General features: G+C 37.7%; 1 protein-coding gene across 4 annotated transcripts in view; it reads left to right on the forward strand.

Annotated features, from left to right (window-relative positions):
* PPFIA2 (PTPRF interacting protein alpha 2) overlaps positions 1-20,701 on the forward strand; it is a 501,565-nt gene that overhangs the window by 281,805 nt on the left and 199,059 nt on the right. For all 4 annotated transcript variants that reach the window (XM_040234485.1, XM_040234487.1, XM_040234486.1 and 1 more), the window contains exons 4-5: positions 7,662-7,763; positions 19,970-20,134. In XM_040234485.1, coding sequence (XP_040090419.1) covers positions 7,662-7,763; positions 19,970-20,134 — 267 coding nt within the window. The remainder of the gene's footprint in view (positions 1-7,661; positions 7,764-19,969; positions 20,135-20,701) is intronic.

Genomic DNA, 20,701 nt, shown 5'->3' on the forward strand with positions numbered 1-20,701 from the left:
TTAAATATTTTGTGTTGATTTATAAGAAGCTATACCTTCTTCTGTTGTACAACTGAAACTAACCCAGCATTGAAAATCAACTATAGTCTGATAAAAAAAAGAAAGTAGGAAAAATGCAAAAAGAAATTATACCTTCAACTCTTTTTAAGAAATGTGTTTTATTTTGCTCTCTTTTTAAAGGAACTAATGCTCTATTTCATGAGTTGAATTGGTATTAAGAGGGGATTGACATAACTAGAAATGATTTGCTCTGAATAAAATATTTTGAGTGCTAAGTGCGTGAGAGTGTATAAACATTTGAAAGTAGGGACTTTAACTTGCTTCTTTCACTGTCATCTCCCTAGCATAGAGGGAGTGGTCATGTGAATGTGTGTGTGTATGTGTGTGTGTGTGTGTGTGTGGTGTGTGTGTGTGTGTGTGGTGTGTGTGTGTGTGTGGTGTGTGTGTGTGTGTGTGGTGTGTGTGGTGTGCATGAATACATGCTGAAAAAGAAACATGACACTCCCTTCTGTCTGGGGGGATTTCTATGGCACTCTGTTTCCTGACCGCTCTTAAAATTCCAAGAAAAAAGTGCAGACTGGGGAAAGTCATTTTGGTTCTTGGGAAAAGTAAGAATTTTGGCAGGCTATGTTTGGGGAACAAAATGACTAGTTTGAAACGTTGTTGAATATGGTTTGTGATTGGCAACCGACCTACTAATTCTGTCTCAGTGATTCAAAGCAATCTTCTTTGACTTTAGATGGGGAGGCAGAAATGAAGTTTTCATCTAAAATTTATCCTTCACTGCCTTTAGCTTCTGACAGTGCTCTGTGTTAGACATTATGTTCTGTAACTTACCTCTTTTCGTGCAAGATTGTATTTTTGAAACCTTCACATGTTATTATATAAAGAGCTAGCCAACTTGTTCTGCCTTTTACACATGTACATTTACTATATTTGATTCATCCATTTTCCTATAGATAGAATCTAGATTGTTTCCATTTCTTGGCCACAAAACCAGCTTTCGTCATAATCTCTTATGTGCTGATGTCTCTAGTACATTTTCAAGAGCAAAATATATACCATAAATCATTTCTCAAATCTATTTGGCCTTTTCTTTTGGCTGGGAAACTTGTGGAAATACTGTTCTATGGAATATAGTTTAAGAAACTCTAGATTAGAGAAGTAACATATGGGTTAAATACGCATTTTTATTTTAAGAATGAATAAGACTGAAATAGCATGTCCAGTGTACAAAAGATAAATAGGAATGTGTGATTTGACAGGAACAATAGTATTACTTCATATACATGCAATAAAATATAGCAGACAGTAAAACCATTGCTCTGTAGAATATAGAACAGCAGAAGAGTATAATTTCAGATATTGAAGAAAACAACAGAAACGAATCAAAAAGAATATTGGGCATGTTCAGTTCAGTCGCTCAGCACAACAGGCCTCCCTGTCCATCACCAACTCCCAGAGTTCACTCAAACTCATGTCCATTGAGTCGGTGATGCCATCCAACCATCTCGTCCTCTGTCATCTCCTTCTCCTCCTGCCTTCAATCTTTCCCAGCATCAGGGTCTTTTCAAATGAATCAGTTCTTCGCATCAGGTGGCATGTCATAAATGATCAAGTTCTAACAATCTCAGAAAAAAGAAAAGACTCTTAATTATTTATACTTTTTAAAAAGTGTTTTTGGTATTAAAGCCAGAATTTAGGAAATGAACTATTCACTTATCATTACCAGGATTTACTATCTGCAATTTGTCCAAAATTCTGCTAAGTTCTAAAGCTACAAAAATAAACAAGGTAACAACATTGTTTTAAAGGATCATGCTGTTAATTTGGAGGAGATGAACAAATAATTCAATTATTATGGAAAATACAGTAACTGCATTGCTAGATCTTGAACAAGCTATGATAGATCATTAACAAGTCAAGCAGCTACTTTACAAATATGTCAGTTAGTCAGAGAGGATAGAGAAAAGTATTATTGGTAAAGAAAATAGTATGTGAAAGAAGTAGAAAATAAGAGAGATGAGAAAATCTATAGGTACAGATAGAAACAGGAAGGAGAAATCTTTGGTAGAGGCAGAAGATAGACCTGCTAAGAGGAAGGTACTAGAGAGCAAGAGTTACAGGTTAGTCAACAATGCCTCTAAGCGCATAAACCAGTATTACCTCCTCTGTGGCACTTTGGTGATGGGTTTTAAGTGCTTATCAGTGATGAAAGCTTCTGATATGCCTGAAATGTGAATTCCGACAGATCCATGAGGTCAAGTGCAACAACTATGCCTAAGTTATTTCCATATTTTCAGCACCTAACACAGGGTCTGGTATGTGTAGTTCAGTTCAGTCGCTTAGTCATGTCCGACTCTGCAACCGCATGGACTGAAGCATGGGCCAGGCTTCCCTGTCCATCACCAACTCCTGGAGCTTGCTCAAACTGGTGTCCATTGAGTCAGTGATGCCATCGAATCATCTCATCCTCTGTCCTCTCCTTCTTCTCCTGCCTTCAATCTTTCCCAGCATCAGGGTCTTTTCAAATGAGTAAGCTCTTTGCATCAGGTGGCCAAAGTATTAGAGTTTCAGCTTCAGCATCAGTCCTTCCAGTGAATATTCAGGACTGATTTCCTTTAGGATGTACTGGTTGGATCTCCTTGCAGTCCAAGGAACTCTCAAGAGTCTTCTCCAATGCCACAGTTCAAAAGCATCAATTCTTCAGCATTCAGCTTTCTTTAAGGTACAACTCTCACTCATGTCTACATGCACAATAAATGTTATATGTGTGGATGGAGAGTTAGAGGGATGATATGTTTATATCAATCATTACTATTGAAAAATTTGATGATTTTCCATTTTCAGTGGGAAAGAAGCAGTGTTGCAGAAATCAGAATTTTGTAATCAAGGTGAATTATTTTTAGCTGTGTGACCTTGAACAAATTATTCATCCATGCTAAGCTTCAATATTCTCATCTGAAAAATAGGAAAGAGATGAAGTAATCCATTGCCTTCTCCATTTCAAAGACTAAAGAAGGGCAAATTAGAAGGGGAAAGAATGTGGTCAGGAGAGGGAAAAAAAAAAACAAACAGTCTATTGTAGTCATCCAGTATGAAACAGCTTGTCTGAATTCAGAACTCAGCTATACCATGACTAAGTGTCCAACTCTGCAAATTTTATTCACTTATCTAGGCCTCAAGTGTTTTTTTTTTTAAAGATTTTATATTCATAGCGTAGATTAGGGTCATAGCACAATTCAAAGGAAGGTGCAGAGGTTTCCCAGGTACCCTCTACCCCTACATATGTGTGATCTCCACCATTAATTACATCACACATCAAAGTGGTACATCTGCTACAACTGATCAACCTACATTGACACAACTTTATTACTGCTGGTCCATAGTTTGGGTGCTGTATGTTTAGAGGTTTGGACAAATGTTTAATTACATGTATAGGTCATCAAGGGAGAAGGCAATGGCACCCCACTCCAGTACTCTTGCCTGGAAAATCCCATGGATGGAGGAGCCTGGTAGGCTGCAGTCCATGGTGTCGCTAAGAGTCGGACATGACTGAGCGACTTCTCTTTCACTTTTCACTTTCATGCATTGGAGAAGGAAATGGCAACCCACTCCAGTGTTCTTGCCTGGAGAATCCCAGGGATGGAGGAGCCTGATGGGCTGCCGTCTATGGGGTCGCACAGAGTCGGACACGACTGAAGTGACTTAGCAGCAGCAGCAGCATAGGTCATCAAATATTGCACAAAGCTTTTTCATTTCCCTAAAAATCCTCTGTCCACTGTCTATTCATCCCTTCCACACCTGCAACCCCTGTGGCAACCATTCATCTTCTTACTATTCCCATAATTTTATTTTTTAAGAATGTTATACAGTTGGAATCATACATATAGTAGCCTTTTTCAGATTGACTTCTTTCATTTACTAGTATATATTGAAGGTCTCTCTGTGTTTTTTCCTAGTTTGATAGCTCATTTCTTTTTAGCGCTAGATAATACTCCCTTGTCTAAGGGTGCTACTGTTTATTTATCCCTTCACCTACTGAAAGGCATCTTGATTGCTTCCAAGTCTTAGCAACTATGCATGGAGCTGCTATAAACGGTGTATTCAGGTTTTTGTGTGGACATAGTTTCCAACTTCTTTGGAGTGAGATTTCTTTGGAATGAGATACCATGGAATGAGATTTGCTGAATTGTATGGTAAGCATTTGGCTTTGTTTAGCGAGATTTTAGTATCACCTTACAGAGTTTCATTAGGATTACTGAGATAATCAATATAAATTGCTTGGCAGAGTACCTGGCATATGGTAAGGGCTCACTCAATGTTAATTACCTCTGTTATTATTATTAATGTTATCTAGGAAAAGTTGCCACTCCAGTACTCTTGCCTGGGAAATCCCATGGACGGAGGATCCTGGTAGGCTACAGTCCATGGGGTCGCTAAGAGTCAGACATGACTGAGCGACTTCACTTTCACTTTTCACTTTCATGCATTGGAGAAGGAAACGGCAACCCACTCCAGTGTTCTTGCCTGGAGAATCCCAGGGATGGGGGAGCCTGGTGGGCTTCCGTCTATGGGGTCGCACAGAGTCGGACATGACTGGCGCGACTTAGCAGCAGCAGCAGCAGCAGCAGGAAAAGTTGATTTTAAAAAGTCAGTTCATGTGACAGTATGGGTGGAAAAGTTGGTACCGAATAGAGAAATGTCAGAGAAAAAGTGTAAAAACATTTGATGATTAACTCCATACAAGACAGTTATGAAGACATCTCTTCAGTCCTAGATTTTCAGGATGTCCTTGTCTCACACTTGTAACCCTGCGTGGAAGAAATATGCCACTTCCTAGATCCCCACACTCCCTGTGGACTAATTAAGAAGGATCATATCAGGTAATTATAAGTAATGGTTATGTAATACTCCAGATAAAGAAGAGGATTGCCGAATGTACTCCAACTCTGAACCATACATAGACGCCAGGTGAAAATGGTATAGTGGAAAAGCATCGTAAGTCCAGTCTGGAGAGCTGTATTCACAATATAACTCACTGTGGGTCATGAGCTTTGTGAACTTGAACTTTTATCTTGGTAATTCAGTTTCCTCAGCCATCAAATGGAAATGAGACTCCCCCACTAGTTATGGAGAGAGTAAAATAGGATAATGAATGAGAAAAGAGTGCCTGGAGTTTGAGAGAAAGTTAATAAATATAAGACTGATCTTAATACATGGAGTCACTAAATAGCTTATTCAGAGTCAGTGCCACGACAGTAAATTAAAAATGCAAAGTCGTCTGTCACCAGTAACATCTTGACTAATATCTGTCACTGGTTATGAACACATGATTGTTTCTGTGAATTTATAGATTCACATTTTCTTTTATTCACTAGGCATAAAAGCAGATTTATTCTAGAGAGTTTTGATGACAAAATACATAGCAGAAAGCCAAAGAAACAAAATTCACTTATAATTTTACCATCTGGAGATAAGAAATGTTAAAATTATAAATTATTTTCTTCTGACCTTTTTTCTTTCTGAAAATAGTAAGTTAAACCTCTAGAAAGACAATCCAGATATATGTTTCACTTTAAAAATGGTAGGATATTAAATTTACAGATTTGATTAATATTTTGTCTTACGATATTCGTAAGTATGCATGTGTTCATGCTAAGTCCCTTCAGTCATGTCCGACTCTTTGCAACCCTCTGCACTGTAGCCCTCCAGGGTTCTCTGTCCATGGGATTCTCCAGGCAAGAATACTGGAGTGGGTTGCCTTGCCCTTCTCAAGGGAATCTTCCTGACTCAGGGACAGAACTCACGTCTCTTCTCTCTCCTGTATTGGCTGGCGAGTTCTTTACCACTAGCGCCATCTGGGAAGCCCTATTCATGAATATAGGATTAATTTTAAAAAGCAGTACAGGATCTTTGTTACTCTCTTCTTTTCTCCATCAAAACTATGCAGTTTATATGAAGAAAATTTTGTTTTCTATGCAAGTGCTTTTGTTTTCTACTTGTTGCTAATTTCCATTCTCCGCTTGAATACTATATTCAGATAATATCAACATTTAAGCAGGCAGCAATCAGAGGAGAAAACATTTATCTGTAATGCCAGCCAAATGAAACAATGAACTCTTTCATCTTGATTCTAAACTCTAAGTGTCTGCTCCGAGGTTTTTGAAGTATCCACTTGGTTTGAAGCCACTCAGAGAATCAGCAAAATAAGTGGTTGAAGGAGGCAAAAATATAAACCCTAAGCCTTTCCCAGCTTTGCATAATCATCATATTCATTTACTTTTTACTAAATTTGCCTTTGTGAAGGTTAGGTTAACCAAACCTGTCTCTCCATTTTTTTTTTCTTTTTGATATTTTGACAGTGCTTTCCCAGTCTAGTGCCAAAGTTTCCCAAATACTTAACACATTTGACAGCCATCAGTTTTATTAAAGAACCACTGTGAAGAATTTAATAATAATATGGATATATTAAAATTACTTAAAAATATGTATTTGTAAGTTGGAGTAACAGAATAGTTCAATAGGTATTTTTGCCTTCTTTTTAAACATTCTTTCTTGTGTCTAAACACACTACCTAATGGTAGAAATACCCACATTATTTAATCTCTGATCCCATTTTGGGGAAGGAAGCTATTGACAATTACTCAAAACTGTCATTTGTAATGGAGAAAGGATTACTCCAGAATATGTTGTTGTTGTTTAGTTGCTAAGATGAGTCCAACTCTTTTGTGACCCATGGACTGTACCCCACCAGACTCCTCTGTCTAGGGATTCCCCAGGCAAGAATACTGGCCTGGGTTGCCATTCCCTTTTCCCGGGCATGTTCCTGATCCAGGGATTGAACCCCCATCTCCTGCTTCTCAGTGTTTACCACTGAGTTAGTCACCTGGGAAGTCCTCCAGAATATATTACCTGTGTTCTTTTATTGAAAATAAATCCTAATTGAGCACCCACTATGTCTTAGACACTAGGACTTTAGCAGTGAAGTCAGTTGAAGTCCCAGTTCACATGGAGCTTACCTCTCAGAATGAAAAACTGAGATATACATAAATTAATAGGAGAATCTTAGATAAGGTTATCAAGTCTTAGATGCATTTATTATTTTGTATTATTTTGTAGGATACAGGTGTATTCTCTTTCTTCATCCTATTTAATAAGTAAACTTCTTAATCTCTAAATAGTATATTTAAGAATTTTAGCTTGGTGTTGATGGTGGCTGTTTTTTCCTTATGATGTAGTACACTCAGTCTAAACTTTGTGATATGGAATGAGAATGTAAGATCTTCAGAGGTGTTCACAAAATTAGCAAAGTTTAAATTATTTTATATTATCAACATGTTATCATACTAATGTTAAATTCAATATGCTATATCTGATACATTCTGAAATATATTTTATACTCTCATCTGAACAGTATATTATAATAATATGTGTATGTTAAGTATCATGGACTAGCATTTGTTCAATGTTGGGATGAGGCTGATTTAATGACAGCAATGTATGTATACATAACAGCAATGTATAGTCAAATAGGCCATTTTTTTTTCTATTTTTTACACTCAAAAGTTTATATTTTGATTTTTTTTCCTTCCTGCTGGAATACATTTTTTAAAAATCTGGTATACGTCTTCAATTTTTTTTTTTTATTCCCTTTTCAGGAATTTGCTGCTCTGACAAAAGAATTAAATGCTTGCAGGGAACAACTTTTAGAAAAGGAAGAAGAAATTTCTGAACTTAAAGCTGAAAGAAACAACACACGAGTAAGTATAAAACTGCCTCTGCTTGGAAGTAATTCCATAGTTCAGTGTCTTTTCTCTAATACATTCATAAAAATAGAAGCCTTTAAAAACTTCAGGAAGACTTCAAGCAGACACCAACTCATTGTCTGTTCCTTAGAGTAAAAGAGACTATATTATAAAACTCAGAACAGGAAGACCAGAACCCTAAATTACAGCCTTGCCTACTAAATCATGGTATTGCCTTAAAAAATGTTAGTGTTTCTTCTGACCTTTGTTTTTTTGACTTTAAAAGGAAGAGTGGCATTTCAATAGTGAGTTCCAGGCTGTTTTGCAATGGAGTAGGTGGGTCATGCTTCAGAGAGTGGGTGAGATGGCAGGGTCATAGGTATGAAAGGGGAGCATGATTTTGCCTTCTGGGTACTGAGGGAATGGCCTGACATTCATCCTCACCTTACCCCAGAAAAACAATAATTTTTAAAAAAGATGTTAAAAATGTAAAATCACTGAAAGAGGACTCTCCTAATTAAAAGAGGCATACCTTTTCTATTTTAGAAGCTCATGAAGGAGACTTCCAGTTATGATATTTTTATTTCATGAACCTGATGGAAATGACTCTGCTCTTGATAACCCATGTATTGGTTTAATCACACGACTTGCTATCATCAGAGGTACCTTATTTTCTAGTTCAGAAGAAAAATTTACTAAATTCTGGACTGTGTAAACTGTCATATTACTCATCAATGAGAGGAGTTTTTCTAGTAAAGTAATGTGAAGTAAAACCACTTTGGTGTGACTGTAGTTCAATTTCAATATGAAGTAAGTGAAAATATTTGAAGTGTTAAGAGCTCTGGAAAATTAATACTGAGAGAATAAGGTATGTTAATTGTGTATTCATTGTATGCCCGGTCTTAGATAGTAATAAAAAAATGACAACTCAATGTAAGACAAAACATGAATAAAGCTGGAAAACATTTTTTCTACCTTTCTAAAAGCAATGATGTGGAGGATTTTTGCTGTTGATTACATCAAGGGAAATAGATTTACGAAGCCTTCCTTGTGCAAACCATTGCTTTACATGTAACAACTTAGTTACATAATCACCTCCCCCACCACCTCAAAAATATCCAGGTCTAAAAATAAGAAAATCTTTTCTCTTCCCTCATAATGCCCTATTCGGTTCAGTTCAGTCGCTCACTCATGTCCGACTGTTTACGACCCCATGAATCACAGCACGCCAGGCCTCCCTGTCCTCACCAACTCCCAGAGTTCACTCAAACTCACGTCCATCGAGTCAGTGATGTCATCCAGCCGTCTCATCCTCTGCCATCCCCTTCTCCTGCCCTCAATCCCTCCCAGCATCAGAGTCTTTCCAATGAGTTAACTCTTCGCATGAGGTGGCCAAAGTACTGGAGTTTCGATGTCCTATTAAATGTTGCTAAATATAAGATTTTTAAATGGATAAAACTTCTATTTCTGCTTTATTGACTATGCCAAAGCCTTTGACTATGTGGATCACAATAAACTGTGGAAAATTCTGAGAGAGATGGGAATACCAGACCACCTGACCTGCCTCTTGAGAAATCTGTATGCAGGTCAGGAAGCAACAGTTAGAACTGGACATGGAACAACAGACTGGTTCCAAATAGGAAAAGGAGTACGTCAAGGCTGTATATCGTCACCCTGCTTATTTACCTTATATACATAGTACATCATGAGAAATGCTGGGCTGGAAGAAACACAAGCTGGAATCAAGATTGCCAGGAGAAATATCAATAACCTCAGATATGCAGATGACACCACCCTTATGGCAGAAAGTAAAGAGGAACTAAAACGCCTCTTGATGAAAATGAAAGAGGAGAGTGAAAAAGTTGGATTAAAGCTCCACATTCAGAAAATGAAGATCACGGCATCCGGTCCCATCACTTCATGGGAAATAGATGGGGAAACAGTGGAAACAGTGTCAGATTTTTTTGGGACTGCAGATGGTGACTGCAGCCATGAAATTAAAAGACGCTTACTCTTTGGAAGAAAAGTTATGACCAACCTAGATAACATATTCAAAAGCAGAAACATTACTTTGCTGACTAAGGTCCATCTAGTCAAGGCTATGGTTTTTCCAGTAGTCATGTATGGATGTGAGGGTTGGACTGTGAAGAAGGCTGAGCTGCCGAAGAATTGATGCTTATGAACTGTGGTGTTGGAGAAGACTCTTGAGAGTCCTTTGGACTGCAAGGAGATCCAACCAGTCCATTCTGAAGGAGATCAGCCCTGGGATTTCTTTGGAAGGAATGATGCTAAAGCTGAAGCTCCAGTACTTTGGCCACCTCATGTGAAGAGTTGACTCATTGGAAAAGACTCTGATGCTGGGAGGGATTGGGGGCAGGAGGAGAAGGGGATGACAGAGGATGCGATGGCTGGATGGCATCACTGACTCGATGGATGTGAATCTGAGTGAATTCCAGGAGATGGTGATGGACAGGGAGGCCTGGTGTGCTGCGATTCATTGGGTCGCAGAGTCAGACACGACTGAGAGGAATGAACTGAACTGAACTGAGCTGAACATATTAATTAAAGGTGAAATGTCTCTCTCGGTGTTTTACGTGTTTCACTCACGTTATCCTTACAGCAACCCTTTTGTCCCCATTTAACGGATGAGAAAACTAACACAGTAACTTGCCCCAACACACAACTTGTAAGTGACACACCCAGAGAGTCCGCTCTGTGGCTTAATCAATGGCTGTATATTTTAAAAAGCATATTCCTGTTACTCACAAGTAATGTGTGACCTAAAGGATTATCTCTAGGTAGGAGCAGACTTTTCAATTTCTTGTAATTCAGTCCCAATCTGTTTAGTAATCTATTTTCTATCAGTTGTGTAGAAAGTAATGTGCTAGGTATTTATTCTGATGTCACAGGTAAAAGCTATGGCCATTTATCATTTTGTCACTACAGATAAACCTGATCCTTGCCCCCAAAATAAAAGTGTACAAGAAAAAAAATCAAAGTAATGACTAGAGTTGCTCTTAAACCCAACTGCCTCAAGTAATTACATTGAGAAAATCCAAATAAAGTCATGTTAGTGTTATTCATGATTGTACAAAAATAAAACTTCAAAAATTGTAGTGCATATTTACAGAAACATTAAAAAATCTTTATTGTTTAATATTTCCACACTAAAAAGAATGTAGAAAAAAATGATGAAACAAAATTTGTTGTTCCTAAAACTTCTGTCACCATACCCATGTAAGTTGTATTTGTAGAAAACATCATTCCTGCCATTATTTCAACATATTGAAATCAACTGCTGAAAATTACCATATTTTTACAGAATTATTTGAATTAATGAAAGGGTGAGGGGAAAATATAAATATTTATATAGTTATTATTTCTTAATATAAGAGTAGAAAAGTTTTGTTGTTTCACTTTTGCTGTTTGTCATTTCAACTGCTCTGGTACCTGAAGAGCTCAGAGATGACTTATTAACAATGTTTTAGAACGCAGTTATTGTGTGATTTGGAAAGAGAAGTTAGGGTTTCAAGAACTAGTCTCAATGTTAGTCATGAATAATGACACTACAATTTCATTTCACAGGTCATAAACTAAAAAAAAGACAATTATCCTTAGTTTAAATTAAAGACTGAGTTTGGAACATTCCTTACTATGCCCTTACTTTTGTTTTGAGCCAAAAGAATTATATTAAATGAATGTTCAAATACAATCAGACACTAAAGGAAAGCTTTCCATTCTTTTTTTTTTTTTTTAGTTTTTATTTTTACTTTATTTTACTTTACAATACTGTATTGGTTTTGCCATACATTGACATGAACAATCTTGATAAGCCTGTCTGTACAAGTTAAAATCCCTCTAAAGTTATTTCCTTGAGGAGTAGAAAGTACAATCCAGTTGAGAAAAGGAAGACCCTAGTAGTTAAAAGCAGGTAAAATATGTGTGTTTGGGTTCATGTATCTCTTGTATGAAGTGCTACAATGGGATATGACAAATACAAGAGTGAGTAAGATGCAAGATATGTTCTCCTACAGCTATTCAGTGTGGGACTCAAACATGCGTAAAATGCATTGTCGTTTAGTCCCTAGGTCATGTCCAACGCTTTTGTGACCATATAGATCATAGCCCACCGGACTCCTCTGTTCATAGGATTTCTCAGGCAAGAATACTGGAGTGGGTTGCCAATTCCCGCTCCAAGGAACTCTTTTCTTAATGTGAAAAGAAAACAAGATCCTGTAGAGTATCTAAGCCATGTTTGAGAGTAAAGGATACTAACTGGACTGATTAAAAAAGCAATCAATTTGAATGTTTTCATTTTCGGATGTTCCTATTGTATTATTTGACCGTATTACAGAGGCCAAATTAGTTTACAGGGCAGAATACATTTCTACTTGAATACTGTAAGTGATTGAAGATACTTGCACACAAGGTGATCTTATAGAAAGACTTATAGCTTTAGAAATTTAGCTTGAAAATTCTCAGTGAGGCAATATGCGTCTATGGATATAGGATTTGATATGTTTATGTGTATACATATCTAGGCCCTGGGCATCTAAAGTGAATTCCAACATAAATTAATAGCCACTCACATAGTCTCCGGTCCTTTGAGTGTATACCAAAGGGTGCCTTCTGCAAGATTCATTAAACATTAACGTTTTGTTTCTAGCAAAGGTGTACAAATTAGTAGGCTGTTAGTGGCACCTTAGGTAAGTTCCTTTTTATTTGTAATAGGTTTTCATTTGAAGCTTGAAAGCCATAGATACCTTTTAGGTTAGAACATTCTTTGGCCACATTCTCCAAGATAGATAATTAACACGCATTATTACTTCCGTTCAACAAGTATTGAGCGTCTCTTATAGAGGATATTTTCTAGGCATCAAAGAGTGTCCAGAATAGTTAAACTGTCAAACCCCTAAAGAGTCTGGTTTATATCCCTAAAAACATAACTGTTTTTGTTATTACATGGATGAGAGTTCCCAATTGCACAAAACAGTACAGTTGGCTATTTTAATCAAGAAGGCTTTAATTAAAGCCTATGAGGAATGTCTAAACTGAGCTTACGTGCACAATTTCTAGGACCACATCTCTTAGCTTTGTGTTTTTCTTCCATCCAAAGTCCCAGAGACACGCAGCCTCTGCTAATACCTGTGCCAGCAAAATGGATGCCCCTTGCCCAGTTTGTGTCCTCACCTGACTCCCCTCAGAATCTCTCCTGTGCAGGGGGCTGGCTCTTAAGTCACATGTCTGCCACCTGGTGGCAAACATGCCTGAGAAGTGTTTCTTGGATTGTCCACTGGAATGATGGCATTCAGAATGTGGGGGCCTATCAAACATGGAAGATATATTCAGAAGATTGGGGGCAACCTGAGATGTCAGTCTGCATTACCACCCAGATTTTATCATACTTGTTTTCGTATTAAAATTCCAAAAAGCAGCAATACTTATATGTATCTACCCAACAATACAAATAGACTTCTTAGACAAAAATAAAATCTCCTATTCACAAAAAGGAAGATGCATAATATCTTGTTACTGTATTCAGCCACATGCATATGGTTCTCCAGTGCAGTTATGCTCTCATTAAATATCAATATTATCCTAATATTTTGTAACCTGTGGACTACTTAGGTATTCATCAGAATCAACATCAATTCAGTTCAGTTCAGTTGCTCAGTTATGTCTGACTCTTTGCAACTCCATGGACTGCAGCACTCCAGGCTTCCCTGTCCATCACCAACTCCCGGAGCTTACTCAAACTCATGTCCATTGAGTTGGTGATGCCATCCTACCATCTCATCCTCTGTCATCCACTTCTCCTCCTGCCTCAATCTTTCCCAGCATCAGGGTCTTTTCAAATGAGTCAGTTCTTCACATCAGGTGGCCAAAGAGTTTCAGCTTCAAAATCAGTCCTTTCAATGAATATTCAGGGCTGATTTCCTTTAGGATGGACTGGTTGTATCTCCTTGAAGTACAAAGGACTCTCAAGAGTCTTCTCCAACACCACAGTTCAAAAGCATCAATTCTTCAGCGCTCAGCTTTCTTTATAGTCCAAATCTTATATCCATACATGACTACTGGAAAAACCATAGCTGTGACTAGACAGACCTTTGTTGGAAAAGCAATGTCTCTGCTTTTTAATATGCTGTCTAGGTTGGTCATAACCTTTCTTCCAAGGAGTAAGTGTCTTTTAATTTCATGGCTGCAGTCACCATCTGCAGTGATTTTGGAGCCCCCAAAAATAAAGTCTGACACTGTTTCCACTGTTTCTCCATCTATTTGCCATGAAGTGATGGGACCAGATTTCATGATCTTAGTTTTCTGAATGTTGAGCTTTAAGCCAACTTTTTCACTCTTCTCTTTCATTTTCATCAATAGGCCCTTTAGTTCTTCTTTGCTTTCTGCCATAAGGGAGGTGTCATCTGCATATCTGAGGTTATTGATATTTCTCCCAGCAGTCTTGATTCCAGCTTGTGCTTCATCCAGTCCAGCATTTCTCATGATGTACTCTGCATATAAGTTAAATAAGCAGGGTGACAATATACAGCTTTGACGTACTCCTTTTGCTATTTGGAGCCAGTCTGCTGTTCCTTGTCCAGTCTAACTGTTGCTTCCTGACCTGCATACAGATTTCTCAAGAGGTGGGTCAAGTAGTCTGGTATTCCCATCTTTTTCAGAATTTTTCACAGTTTATTGTGATCCACACAGTCAAAGGCTTTGGCACAGTCAATAAAGCAGAAACAGATGTTTTTCTGGAACTCTCTTGCTTTTTTGATGAATGTAAAACAGAATAAAAAGTAAAAACATAACAAGAAAATGGGAAAATAATTTAATATATGCTGTGTATATGATACAATAAATAGAAAGATCTTGTTTTCTCCAACTGGTCACAAAGTCCTATTAGCAAATATAAATTCCAATTCTAAAGCTTGATTCCTAGACCTATGTATATAGACCCATACATATCCTGAGAAAAAATGAACCTTGCTTTCATCACTAATTCTGAGTGTATACTTACTACAGAAAGAGAACATTCCCGCCTAGCAATGTGTTGTCTCTCAGCTTAAATCAACATAGATTCTTCCTTGTATGACTTAACCATTCTTTAGGATTAGCAGCTTCTGAACGAAGTGATAGCATGGAAGAACCAGGGCTGAGAGCATCAGTCAGTTGCATTAGCCCTTTCACTGTTTTTTTTTTTTTTTTTAGGAGGTGGTGTTAAAGTAGTGTTGTGTATGATAACAGGATTGTCAGCAAAAATCTAATAAGATGGCATTACTGGTAGCATAGCCATTAGAGAAGGCAAATCTATATTCAGAAAAAGTGTTTATCACAGTAACAAAAAATAGCTGCTTTTTTGATGGGAGGATTTGACTTAATCTGCTTGCTTCAAGAAGAATGGTTGGTTTCCAAGTATATGTATTCAGAGGTTCAAGGTTGATGGCTACAGCAAATAACTTGGCTATTGGTCTGGAGTAGTAGCCTATCAACCCTAATGATGAGAAACCCATTTTGTCAGGCCAGTGAATAAGTCCTATCCCCGAAACCAAGGTCACTATTTTATGCCCACTGAGCAAATGCTGTGGTGGTCAAACAAATAGGCCAATATCCACAGGATGATTCATTATGTCTACCAGATTATTGAAAAGCTTTACACCAGTGAGCACCAAAAATGTAGTTTTAGCTTAGAGCTAATATCTAAAAAAATGTTTGCTTTCTCTTTTCCTTAGGGAAGATTTTCTGATAATCTATTGCTTCAAAACAGACCACCCCAAAATGTAATCACACAAGCAATGTTTTACTACACTCACAGCTCTATGGGTCAGAGATTCAGAAAGGGCACGGGTATGACAGCCCTTTTCTGCTCCATAAGTTTTGGGCTCTCAGCTGGGATGAGTTGAAGTCTAGTGGGCTTCCCAGGTAGCTCAGTGGTAAAGAATCTGCCGGCTGATGCAAGAGATTCAGGAGACACAGTTTCAGTCAATGAGTCTGAAAGATGCCCTGGAGAAGAAAATGACAACCCACTCCAGTATTCTTATCTAGGAAACCCCATGGATAGAGAAGCCTGGCAGACTATAGCCCATGGGATTGTAAAGAATTGGACACAATTGAGCACACATGCAGTGACTGGTAAATGATTTATTTTTTTATCTGAAAAAGCAAAAAATACTTACATATACTGTTAGTCATTTTCCACGGTGAAAATACTCCCACCATTGCTGATTTCAGACTACCAACATGCTGTCACTTGAATGCAGAGTTGGGAAAAAATGCACAGTAGTGAACCATTATATAGTATTTCTATTATTCAAATACAATTGAACTAAATAACCCCGTGGACATTGGTAATAGTAAAATATAGTAAGATAATTAGGAAGTGATATATTTTGAATGGTTACTATTTTTAAAAGATATTTAATTATTTGTTGTTGTTCAGTTTCTAAGTCATGCCTGATTCTTGGCAACCCCATGAACTGCAGCACGCCAGGCCTTCCTGTCCTTCACTATCTCCTGGAGTTTGCTCAGACTCATGTCCATTGAGTCATAAGCTTACATAATTTAAGCTTTAACTAACTGTGTTTAACCACAAGCTCACAAGATTTCTGAAAATTATCCTTTACCATAAGATGGTATGGGCCAACTTTAGCCTGTGGTCTTCAAGTGGTGACTCAAATATCTGGAGATTGAAAGGTCTACTTGTGAGATGACTTCTTTGCTCTTGTGTGTGGCACCTAGGCTGGAGGGACTGAAAGACAGACAGGCTTAATTGGGACTTCACATGTGAGAACCTCCATAGGAGCTCTATGGCACAGAGGTCTCAGAGTAGTGAGTTTCCATGCAGTGGCTCCAGGGCCTAAGAGCAAAAGTTCCAGTGAACTAGCTGGAAACTGCATTGCCTCTTAGGACCTAGACTCAAAAGTCACAAATTGTAACTTTCACTGTACAGCACAGGTTGGTCAGAACAGTCACAGGCCTCCACAGATTCAAGAGGAGGGAACATAGGCTTTGTTTTGCAAGGTAACTGCTCTAAGTGAAGTCATGCATGGTCATCAAGACAAATGAGACGTAACTTATCAGTAAAGCATGGCAGTTCACTGGAGTCTGGGGGCTAAGAGTATTTTCTAAATATCCTTTTTCTAATTCTTGGAGGTGCCTTTTTATTTTCAGAGTAGTTCCAAGGTTTCCGAATAGGATATCTGGTAAGGCTCTGAATTCATCATACATTGTAATTCAGTGACCTCTGCTAGATCAGGCTCTTTCTCTTTTTTTTCTGTTTTGTCTTGGGACCTCAATAAGAGGCTCTTCTGAGCAGCCACAGCAACTTCTGGGTTCTCTGAGCATTGACCTAAATCTTAAAACCTTATGCTAGTCATTTTATTTCTTTTAACTCTTCAATTCAGTTCAAAGCAGCCAGCTCGCCTCATTGTCCTTGTATTCTTCCTGCCCTTCAAATTGTCCCTATGACTCAGTCCATCAAAGCCTTACTTTTAAAGACACCTCATTTCAGGAAAACTCAGGTGGTCATTTAATTATCCATGAATCATAGAAGATAATGTTCCTTTTTTTGATGTTAATCTAATTATTGATTTGTCAAATCTATCTGGGTCAATATCCCGGATTCCTATTTGTCTGAGGAGTTTTTACTTATAGACATAACTCTTACAAACTACTGTTTTAATCAGGGTTCATTTATTCATTCAACAAAAATTTGTGCACATCTATTATTTGCCAATCTTCTAGGCACTAAGAGATATGGCAATGGACAAAATAGGGAAAATATTAATAAATAAAAATACTTCCTTTCCTCATGGACCTTACATTGTTTTTTGAGAGACAGACTTAAACAAGGTGAATGTGTGAAATAAATGGTGAGTTAGATATAGACAAATGCCGAGAAGGGAAAACTAATATCAGATAAAGTTGGAGAAATAGGCAGAGCTCTATAACTTAAGTGAAACAGCTTGGATTTAAGCAGTGCACACATCTATAGATGTGTCTATAGACTCTATATAATACAGGGGAGAAGAATACCATGATTATACTAACAGGTTGGTAAATAAAAGCTCTTTGAAAATAATGGTTATATCATCTTTATACTGAAGAACTTTAAATATTATTTTGATGCTTAAATACATTTAGGATCTCAGATATTTGTGTTTTTTTGTGTTAATAATAGGCAAAGTTTTCTGACACACTGAACTATAATTAATGACAGTGAATACAGAAAAATTAACCTATTAAGAACTGAGAAACATGACACTAATATGTGACACAAATTAATAGTCGTATTGTGGAAAAACTAAAATTTTCACTATAGTGTGAGCTTTAGGAAAACTCTTGAAAGATAACAGTTTTTCTTTACATCGTTCCAACTCAGTATCTTATATCTGCTTTTTCCTTTATTGTTTCAGTAATCCTGCTTGTTTTGCCTAGGCACCATTTGTTAGCCTATGCTTTCACTAGCCTTCTGAAAATCTTTTCTGCTTACTAGTCATATGTTGTTCGTTCAATTCAGTTACTCAGTCGTGTCCGACTCTGTGACCCCATGGACTGCAGCACGCCAGGCCTCCCTGTCCATCACCAACCCCCAGAGTTTACTCAAATTTATGTCCATTGTGCCAGTGGTGCCATCCACATCTCATCCTCTGTCGTCCCCTTCTCCTCCTGCCTTCCATTTTTCCCATCATCAGGGTCTTTCCCAATGAGTCTGTTCTTCCCATCAGGTGGCCAAAGTATTGAAGTTTCAGCTTCAGCATCAGTCCTTCCAATGAATATTCAGGACTGATATCCTTTAGGATGGACCAATTGGATCTCCTTGCAGTCCAGGGGACTCTCAAGTCTTCTCCAACACCACAATTCTTCACTAGCAAAATTTTAATAACTGATAACAGTTTTTTCTTTTTTTTCATATATCTTGCTTTTAGTTGCAGAACTGCCTTATAAAATAAAGGTGAAACTCCAATTCATAAAACATTTAAAAGCAAAATTTATTTGGGAAAAGTCAGAGCATAAAGTCTGTGACAGAATGAAACATTGTTCACTGGACTTGCCCCTAATCTCTATCGTGACACCAGAGACTACTCTGGGTGAATGTACATTCCAGAGTAGACAGTTTAATAATTATGTCCTTTAATCTCTTTTCCCAAAATGACTATTGCTGATCTCAATTACTATATTCCAGTTGGCTGCATATATTTTTCTATTATGTAATCCTAGAATTTAATTGTGAATAAAATCATTAGTGTTACCACATTAATTACTATGCTATGTTAAGTCGCTTCAGTCGTGTCCAACTCTGTGCGACCCCAGAGACGGCAGCCAACGAGGCTCCTCTGTCCCTGGGATTCTCCAGGCAAGAATACTGGAGTGGGTTGCCACTTCCTTCTCCAGTGCATGAAAGTGAAAAGTGGAAGTGAAGTCCCTCAGTCGTGCCTGACTCTTCGCGACCCCATGGACTGCAGCCCACCAGGCTCCTCCGTCCATGGGATTTTCCAGGCAAGAGTGCTGGAGGGGGTGCCATTGCCTTCTCCAATTAATTACTATAGCAACATGTGATTGCCATTATAATCAAGTTTAAAGCAACATGAAGTTTATGCTCATTTCCTTCAACTTAAAAAATTTTAATCATCATATATAAGTGAAATTAATTTTGACTTTGAATTCTATTTTCTAACAAAGTCATCATTGTATAACATTTTTCAATAGTTACCCTATTTATTGGATCTTCCCCTGTGACTCAACTGGTAAAGAATCCACCTTCAAAGCGGGAGATCTGGGTTCAGTCCCTGGATTGGGAAGATCCCCTGGAGAAGGGAAAGGCTACCCATTCCAATATTCTGGCCTGGAGAATTCCATAGACTGTATAATCCATGGGTTCACAAAGAGCTGGACACAACTAAGCGACTTTCACTTTCACATATGGTATTTTCTAGTTCTCCTCAACTTAAACTGAAATTATTAAATCTTATAAAAGAATGCATATAATTCACATTAGATTTTAAATTTAATAAATTGTTATGTGATAGAAATGCAATTTACTTTTAGTATAGTTTTGAACCCTGATTTATGAACTCGGGTTTGTGTTTCATTGATGCTACCGGTAGTACAATGTGATGTTATCATTAGATAATATATAAATCTGCAGTCTGCTGAAATAGAAATAGCCTCTGTGCATTAGTGACCTGTATTCATAAGGCCATTACGTTTTCTGTTAAACCCAATAGCTATTACTGGAGCACCTGGAGTGCCTTGTGTCACGACATGAAAGGTCGCTAAGAATGACGGTGGTGAAGCGACAAGCTCAGTCACCCTCGGGAGTGTCCAGCGAAGTTGAGGTTCTCAAGGCGCTGAAATCTTTATTTGAGCACCACAAGGCCTTGGATGAAAAGGTACAGTACTGTGAAAGGACTAGTACAATTTGATATGTCAATTATAACTTCAATAAAGCTGAGGTTAAAAATCAAACGACTGGAAAAAAGGTATAGTATTGCCAAAAGATTTCAAGCTTAACTATGCTTTTGTCATCATCATCAAGCTCCTTGTCCTCATCCACGACTCAGTTGACTGCTGTGGTCAGTCAGTTCAGAGGAAGGTATTTGAGTTATGGGAAAAAAAAATCACTCAAAAAATGCAACTGGACTATTTCATGTATATTATTAATATTCATGACCACATTCTTTTTTTAATACCACTGAATCTGTGGCTTATTAAGACTCCTATTGTGGCACGCTGTAGTCCTAGTCTAGATGGCCATTTGAAATTTAATTTTGTCATTTAGCCTTTCTTTGTCCCTTTCTCTCTCTTATTCTCTCCCCACCCATAGTCTCTCTCCTCCCTGCCTCTCTGAAGTGTGTTGCCATATAGAAGTCTACTAGCTGACAGTAAAACATCTTGAGATGTAAATTGGATGTACTTTAACCTTTAGAGATTTATATTAGAAGTTTACAGTTTTATTT

This window comes from Oryx dammah, unplaced genomic scaffold (genome assembly GCF_014754425.2).
Source record: "Oryx dammah isolate SB20612 unplaced genomic scaffold, SCBI_Odam_1.1 HiC_scaffold_29, whole genome shotgun sequence".
Classification (NCBI taxonomy): Eukaryota; Metazoa; Chordata; class Mammalia; order Artiodactyla; family Bovidae; genus Oryx; species Oryx dammah.